General features: G+C 37.6%; 1 pseudogene and 1 gene segment (V, D, J or C); one reads left to right on the top strand and one right to left on the bottom strand.

Annotated features, from left to right (window-relative positions):
- Positions 1-2,587: 2,587 nt before the first annotated feature.
- Positions 2,588-3,875, bottom strand: LOC137174811 (immunoglobulin kappa light chain-like; annotated as a pseudogene).
- Positions 3,876-6,078: 2,203 nt separating this feature from the next.
- Positions 6,079-7,936, top strand: LOC137175152 (immunoglobulin lambda variable 6-57-like). The segment is given in 4 exon segments: positions 6,079-6,124; positions 6,219-6,563; positions 7,117-7,151; positions 7,633-7,936. Coding segments are annotated over 4 exon segments (546 nt in total).
- Positions 7,937-8,166: the final 230 nt, after the last annotated feature.

The raw sequence follows: 8,166 nt of genomic DNA, 5'->3' as shown, positions 1-8,166 counted from the left end.
TGTTTTTTGTGTCTTTACATGTAAATTTAAAATAAATCATTTATTTTTCAAACACAACTGAGCTTGGTCTTTTAACATATTTTTGCATGATAAATAAAAAGTAACTAGTTACCATATTTTAAAATATTTTCAATACAATTAAAAACAAAAAAATTACAGTTAGAAAAATATAAAGAGAGGCTATTTTAAAGTCAGAGACTTATGCAGTAACACAAACTGTCACTTAGGGTCTCAGCATACAGTCCAGTGCCAAATGAGTAAAAGATGCTGCACAGGGATGAACAACATAAGGAGTGAAGCAGAGTCATTACTGGGTTGGCTGAATTTAATAGTGATGAGACAAGTACTGCATTTGTCATCAGAGAAATACTAAAAATCTTTGTTTTATTAATACAGAGAACTGTCAGCTGACACAGTATGCAAGGGCTCGACCAAACTATTGTGTCCCTCGCAGGTTGAGCATTAGTAATATATGTAAGCAAAGTTATATTTAATAGATGAAATGTTCATCAATAAAACTAAAGACAACCTGCAAAATATTGGGACACATTTTGTTTAATTAATTTTTTGTTAATTTATTATACTGTACAGCAGTGTTATTCATAACCACATATAGCTACACCAGCCCCAAAGTGACACCTAACACAGCCACTGATGATGCACTGTAGATTGCTCACCTCCAACCACAAAAATACCAGGAAAATACTAAAGGTGTGATACTATACCCCACTCCACATCCATGTTATCTATCAAAGCTTAAAGACACAGTAAAATGGCAGTTAGAGTATCTCTAGGTTCCTTTCTATGACCTACATCTGAGGCTGTAGAGGACTGCTGGAGATGCAGGAGATGTAGAATACAGGAGAAATAAATATATTAGATTGAAACCACACATTTGCAAATGTTGCTTTTAAGTAGGATCAGGTAGAGTGATTCTATTGTAGACTATTTGTTCTTCTCACTCTTTACTCTTATTCTGTCTTCTGTACATTTTTTGCCGCATTTCAACTGCTGCATACTTTGTGCTATAAAAACCATTCAACTGTCAATCTGTGCAACTCATTCAGCAGATGTGTGCTTGTATTTTTCTGAAATGTAACATGTTTCAGCGATTTTATATAATTTTTTAAAACATTAAAATTTATAATGGCAGTCTATGGGACGAAGTTGTGAGCCCCACTTAGGGCAGAACTCAGTAGAGTTGAAGGATGAAGGAGTCCAGGTGATGTCAATCTGCTTAATGAGCTGAGCTGAACTGCTTTTTTGTCAATTTCATGCAATTGACAGGCTAAATACCAGAATCTGGCCTGACATTACTGTGTGACATGTTAGTTCAGTGTATAGCATTGAGCTTACAAACATGAGGCTATAGGTTCAATTCCACCCATTGCTGATTTTAATCTTGGTAGATTTTTCAATAGTGTTCAGCTTCCAGTTATGCAATCTAAATTCGCTTTCAGCAATCACACGCAATTTCTACAGAAATCGCATTTTCTAGTTATTGATTAGCATAATACCAACAACCCTATGTATATCACTTATAGTACAATTATATACATTGTGTGTTTGATATGGATAAGAAGGTCATACATTCATCCACTCCAACAAGCAAGTTTTGCAGCTGCATCTACTCCAGATGGAGAGGACTTTGTTATTACCACAAAAACACAGAAACAGGCCACACCTTTCAGTCTCATTCTTGCGGTCAGCTGTAGAAAGAAGAGAATTTTCTTCTCATTAGTTGAGTTTGGTCATGTGCCTAGGGCCTATAGGACTTTTTACTCTCTTTGTTTTCATGTGTAGTACTATAGTTTCAAGCAGGGTGTCCTCATTTTGTTGCCAAAAAACCTATGTAGCTCCACCTCTAAGACTTTCAATAGATCACAGAAAACTATTTTTGTGATCAACTTAAATGTTAAGATCCCTAAATTCATTGATGTTTTACCACACAGTGTAGAAAAGGAAGGAGAGAAACAGGAGGTTTGATCTAAAAGCACATCTCTACCACCATCAGCCTCTTCTGATATTTTCAAAATCAAATGAATGTTACTGGTAGCCTAATATTGTCTTATCCAATCATTTCGACACTGAAAGTACTTGAGATTTTGTTTTTTGTTGACTGAAGGCGTTCTCAAATTTACTGAAGTTTTGATCTGGATATCATTACAAAAAAGAAGTTATGTGGAGAATTAAATAAATTGACTGTAATGAATAATAATATTTGATGCAACTGGGTTGAAAAGTCACTGGGAGGTACAGTTGTTTTCAATATTTTTGTCAGCCAACTCCAGTGTTTTATATAATGGTTTAAAATGTTGCTGTTTTGTTTGTGTAGTTGCTTTTCTTTTGTAGAAAATAAATTAATTGTAAATTCAGTCAACACTGACAAAAACAATGACCTTGTATGAAGAGACAAACGATGAAAGAGCTTCGTCAAAGTTACTTTTATTTAAAATTGTAACACAGTCAAACAAAAAATGTGTGTATCTACTTTTGGTATTCATTTTGTGTAATTTGTTTTAATTTCTCATGATATATTCTAACTGAACGTTTTGAACTAAGAGAGCTTAAGTCTTTATTCTCTACATTAAGGACTTCACCACCTCTTACTGATATAAGCCAAGAGACACAAAGTTAGAAAGAGCAGGAGGATCCCAGTTCTAATGATGGACAGCCAGACTAAGATTCTAATCTGTGCCACTGGGTCTTCAACATCGTCTTTGATGAGCAGCTCTTCCAAACAGAATCTCCCCACAGGAGGCCACAGCACAGTAGTAAGTTCCAGCATCAGAGGAGCTCAGGTTCGTTTTCTGAAAATGATAGACACAGCTCTGTGATGGAGACTGTGCTGTGGAGATGTGACTGATCCACATGGGTGTGAAGGATTCCTTGGCAAGATCCGTGTCTGAACCAGTAAACTCTGCATTCTCCATCACAGGTTCCAGTTTGTACTGTGCAGTTGAAAGTCACAGAGTCGCCTGGCTGGACGGTCTCAGATGAAGGACGCTCTCCTTGAGGTTGGCTTCTAAATCCACAGAGAATTAACTGTCAGAGAATTAGTCTTGTTGTTTTTCTTTTTTTTTTGAAAATCTGGGAATTTGTACTCTTTTATTTTGGGCAATAAAAAGTAGGTTTCTGAGTTTTTTTAAAATCCAATTATTTGTCTGTGAAAATTTTGTAAAAACTGAAAAGAAGACAGCTGTTGACATGTGCTACGTAAACACATCTGCTTCATGTTTAGTTTCACTCTTTAAGTCAAATGAACACCAGTGATTTTGCTAAAGCTTTGGGTGATTATATGAAAACTTTCTATTGTTTGGGATGCAAATCCTCAGCAACCTTTGCATTTCACCTACAGTTAATCAAACCCAATAAAAAACATAAGCACAATACCTTTGACACTTAGAAAGACCCCTTCTCCAAATTCAATCATGTTGGAGTGTGAGCTTCCACAGAAGTAGGAAGCTGAATCTGAGAACTGGATGTTGGAGATGTGTAAATGGTTTGTCCCTTCCTTCCTCTCGACAGAGAAACGAGGGTTCTTCTCCGACCAGTGGAAGTCTTTGGATGATTTATCATACTTGTAAATAGTAGACAGGCACTGAGGTCCTTTTCCCAGAGTTTGTCGGTACCAGGAGAAGTGCATTGCCACTTGGCTGTCATAGAAGCAGTGTAAAGTCACATTGTCCCCAACACTGGCAGACAGAACCCCAGTGTCCTGTGTGAGTGTCGACGACTGGGTCACTGCTGACAGATGAACTGGGTCAAAAAAGTATAACGTTATAGAAACATGAGCTGCCATTCAAATTTTAGTCTTAATTAAAATCAAAGACTGAACACTTACATAATCCACAGAGAATCATATACAGATGCATCGTCTCAAAGGTCCGCATGGAAAGCTGTGAGCAAAAGAGCAGGCAACAGCCAAAAAATGAGGTTGTATTTGATTGGTTGTTAAGAAGGTCAAAATGTGTGACACACAACATTCGTCTTATAGGAAGTGAATTCATATATGTAATATGTAGGTTATTCTAAATTTCTCATGTTGAAAACTGGCAGACACAAAAAACTATTTGTTACAAAAATATAGCAGCAATGTGGTATGAAAAAGCTTCATTAGGAACTTGTTCACCTTCCTTGAGTAAAACTAAAACCATAAACACTATGTATAATGAAGGCTTAAGACGTAGTGGAAGTGAAAAAAACATTTAACTTAGCACTTATGTTTGGCCTTTAACTACCTCTGAAGCTATACGGCTGATATTAAGAGCTGTGTAGCTCATAAACCCTTAAGAATCTGATCCATTTCTGCATAGATATGACCTAAAACATGATCAGATTTCCATGCAAGTCCTAAAACTAAATAAAGAGACATCAATTAAACAAATGAGACAAAAACCTTACACTTGTTCATTTATTTATTGAGGAAAATGATCCAAAGTTACATATTTGTGTTTGGCATAAGTATGTGGACCTCTAGGATTATCAATTCATTTGAAGGGGAAATTAGAGTCAGATGTTTCAATCAATGGGACGACAATCACGTGAGTCTGGGAAGCCTTGCCTTATTTAAAGAAGATAATTCTTGGTCTTCACTATCAAAGTCTGAGCTTCACAATACAGATTTGCCGAAGTGTGTCATGGCTTGAACAAAGGAGATTCCTGAGGACCTTAGAGGAAGAGTTGTTGATACTTACCAGTCTGGAAAGGGTTACAAAACCATTTCTAAAGAGTTTGGACTACACTAGTAGACTGTCAGGCAGATGGTGTACAAATGGAAGATATCCAACACCAGTGTTACCGTCCTCAGGAGTGGGCGGACAACAGAGATCAAGAGAAAGGCATGTAATGGTCCCAGAGGCCATAAGGGACTCCAGGGTAATGTCTAGGAAAATAAAGCCCTCTCTTGCAGTGGCTACAATCTATGTTCATGAGTCCACCATCAGGAGAACATTGAACATCAATTGTGTGCATGGCAGAGTTGCAAGGAAAAAACCCACTCATCTCCAAAAAGAACACTGATGCCGTCTATGGTTTGCTCAAGACCACATGGATAAGCCAGAAGGTGATTGGAAAAATTTTCTGTGGACGGATGAGACCAAAATCGACATTTTTGGCTTGAATGAGAAGCATTATGTTTGGCGATGAGCAACCACTGCATTCCAGCATAAGAACCTTATCCCATCTGTGAAACATTGTCATGGTAGTATCATGGTTTGGGCCTGCTTCGCTGCCTCTGAACCAGGAAGGGTTGCAATCACTGATGGAGCTATGAGTTCTGAGTTGCACCAGCACATTCTATAGGAAAATGTCAAGGTATCCGACTGTGAACTGAAGCTCAACAGAAAGAAATATCTGATCATGTTTTAGGTCATATTTATGCAGACACAGAGACCATCCTAAAGGGTTCACAAACTGTCAAAAAGCACTGCATATAGTTGTACACAATGTACAATTCAAAAGATTCTCCAAAATTTAGATTCTTGTTATATTTCATTTTGAACTAGCCATAAAAAGCATGTTTTAAAGTTCACAGTGTCAGTAAAGTCATATAAAGTGAGTAACACATACTAAATCAACAAGAAGAAGGAAGTAACACACTGCATAATGCAGGGGTCTATTCCTGGATCTAAGATGTAGAGTTCAGGGTGATTGTTGCCTCCTGTAATGCCTCCTAGAGGAGACAAGCAGAAATATATAGTAAGCATGAATCAGATGTGATTTTATTTCATCATCCAATACAGTACTTATTATGTGCCACTGTACATTTGTTTTTTGTTTTGCTTATTTGGTAATTGTTTGGTCTGTATTATTGTGTTGTCCAGATGTTGCTGTCTGTACTGCCATACCAGACTGATACAGATAAGGTAAGTATTCCTTTCATGATGTCTGTACAAAACTAGGGGAGTAATTGAGAAATTGTATGCTGTCTGAAATTCTTTGAGGCATCTGGTACAGATATTTGGTGGCGAGCAATTTGAGCTTTCTAGCATGAACTATTCAGAACTCCGCCCCTTTCCAATGAAAACCCCTTACAGTGACATAAAGTGCCCATGCTGAGACATGGTTATACGCACAATGAAGAGCTTCACCTTAATAACAGCATTACTTCTCTGCAGCCTCAGTAAGTACCAGTAGTGTTGAATTCATTTAGATGCACTGTTGTTGCTTTATCAGCTGAAGATAAAATCTCTTGTTGTCTCTGCTGTGTGTTTCAGGCTGGATCTCTGTCTCAGTTTCTGAGCCTCAGACCGTGGAGGTCCAGCCGGGTGGAGAAGTCACACTGCAGTGCTCCAACATTTCCAGAGCTCCAACTCAGACAGACTGGTTCAGAGTGGTCAACAGAACCAAAGCCAGCTGTATCTCCTCTATGTACGAGTCTGGAGACAAAGCTTCACTCTGTGATGGATTTCAGAATGGAAAATTTGAAATGCTTTCCAACATTTCAACTGTCTTTCTTAAAATCAAGCGAGTGGATTTATCTGACTCTGGGCTGTATTTCTGTGGATTTTACATCAACACACACACAGTCATTGCCGATGTAAAAGAGTTAAGCATTCAAGGTAAGATTGTGGTCATGTCTTATCTCTTTCAGTTGACTGTTTTTCATCATATTTAGAGTCAAATTTATTATCACAGTATGGCGTGAAATGAGGAAACCAATATGTGTCAGATCATTTTATCCCCATCTTTTTTTTTAAGATAATGGTGATTCTGATGATTCTGAGTATGATGATGAAGAGCATTTCAAGTCTAAAAGTAAGATTCTCCTTCTTTCTCTCAAGATTTTTTCATTGTGCATGTTACAACGGAACCAGTAATTTGAATATTTACAACGTCTTAAACCACCAGACTAAAGAAACAAAGTCTAATCATTTTTTCTTGTAGAAGAGTGTGATGGGAGAACAGTCCTGATGAGTGTGGTCCTGGGTGTTGTGATTCTCTTGTTCACTATAGTCCTCATTGTTCTGGCTGTTAAAATCAGGAAACTTAAAACAGGTACAGCTAGTTTATCATTTGTAGCACACTGTCTTGTAAATTGTGTCAACATGAAGAACAAATCCAAAGCATATAAAATGATAATTAAGTATTCAGACTTTGTCTTTTGTCATTTAGCTGCCAATAAAGAACCACAGCCAGAAAGAAACAAGGTGAGCCAAAACTTCACATTTATTATATAAACTCTACACATGATAAGTGTGTTAGTAATCTTTACAAGCACGCAGTCATAATAGCCTTTTTTCATCTACACTAAAATGAACCCTGTTAATTTAGACTTTTAAACTCTAATTTCAACTGTAATCTTCTTCAATCTGGCAGTTTAGGTTCATTGACGTGAAAAGTGAGCAAAATTTGTGATTTTTGTCAGCATATGGCATACTCAAAATGTCAGACAAATGCTAGCGGTAGCCACACTTTTCCCCTTCTTTCCCACAGTGATTTTGTTCTTTTTCTCCTCTGAAACATCGTTGAAATGCTTCATCATTTCAACTAGAAGATATTTCCCCAAGAGAGAGAATTGGGACTTTCTGCTGTGCCTTTATAACCATACTAGCTAGTAGCATTTACAAGAACAAGTTATGAACAAACTGTTACAAAATAGTGATTTAATGGTAAAAATGTGATTTACAGAATCTGGGTTCAGATGACCTGAACTACGCAGCGCTGAGTTTCCAGCCGAAACCAAAAAGAAACCGCCGGCCTGCATCCGAAAGAGAGGAGCTAGGTGTTGTTTATGCTGCCACCAGATAAACTCAGGAAACATCTGGAACTGCAGCTCAGAGTGGAAATTATGCTTTATTACATTAATCTGCTGTTGTGCTTTTGTGTGTGGGCAGTGGGTGAGGCGTCACCAACAAAAAATAAAATGTTCATAATGTTTCTGTACTCAAGCTGTGGTTGTGTTTTCCTGCTCATGTTTCTTCTTCTCTGTCTCTCTCAGTCAAAGTCTTTCTTATTTTTTCTGCCTTTTTATCTGCAAAAAAAAGAGCATGTATGATGTGTGATGGAGGAGGAGTCAGAAAGAACATTTATTACTGTCAAACATGCACAAGGAAGTCAAATCGAGGGGTCTGTCAGGGGGAGGAGTGAGGGAGGTACATATCACTTGTTTGACAGGAAGAGACAGCATAGTGTGGTCTGAGTGTAAATGAGGTGAAGATCATG

This window comes from Thunnus thynnus, chromosome 22 (genome assembly GCF_963924715.1).
Source record: "Thunnus thynnus chromosome 22, fThuThy2.1, whole genome shotgun sequence".
Taxonomy (NCBI): Eukaryota; Metazoa; Chordata; class Actinopteri; order Scombriformes; family Scombridae; genus Thunnus; species Thunnus thynnus.
The sequence above is the reverse complement of the archived record's forward strand: the minus strand, read 5'-3'. Positions and strand labels throughout refer to the sequence as shown.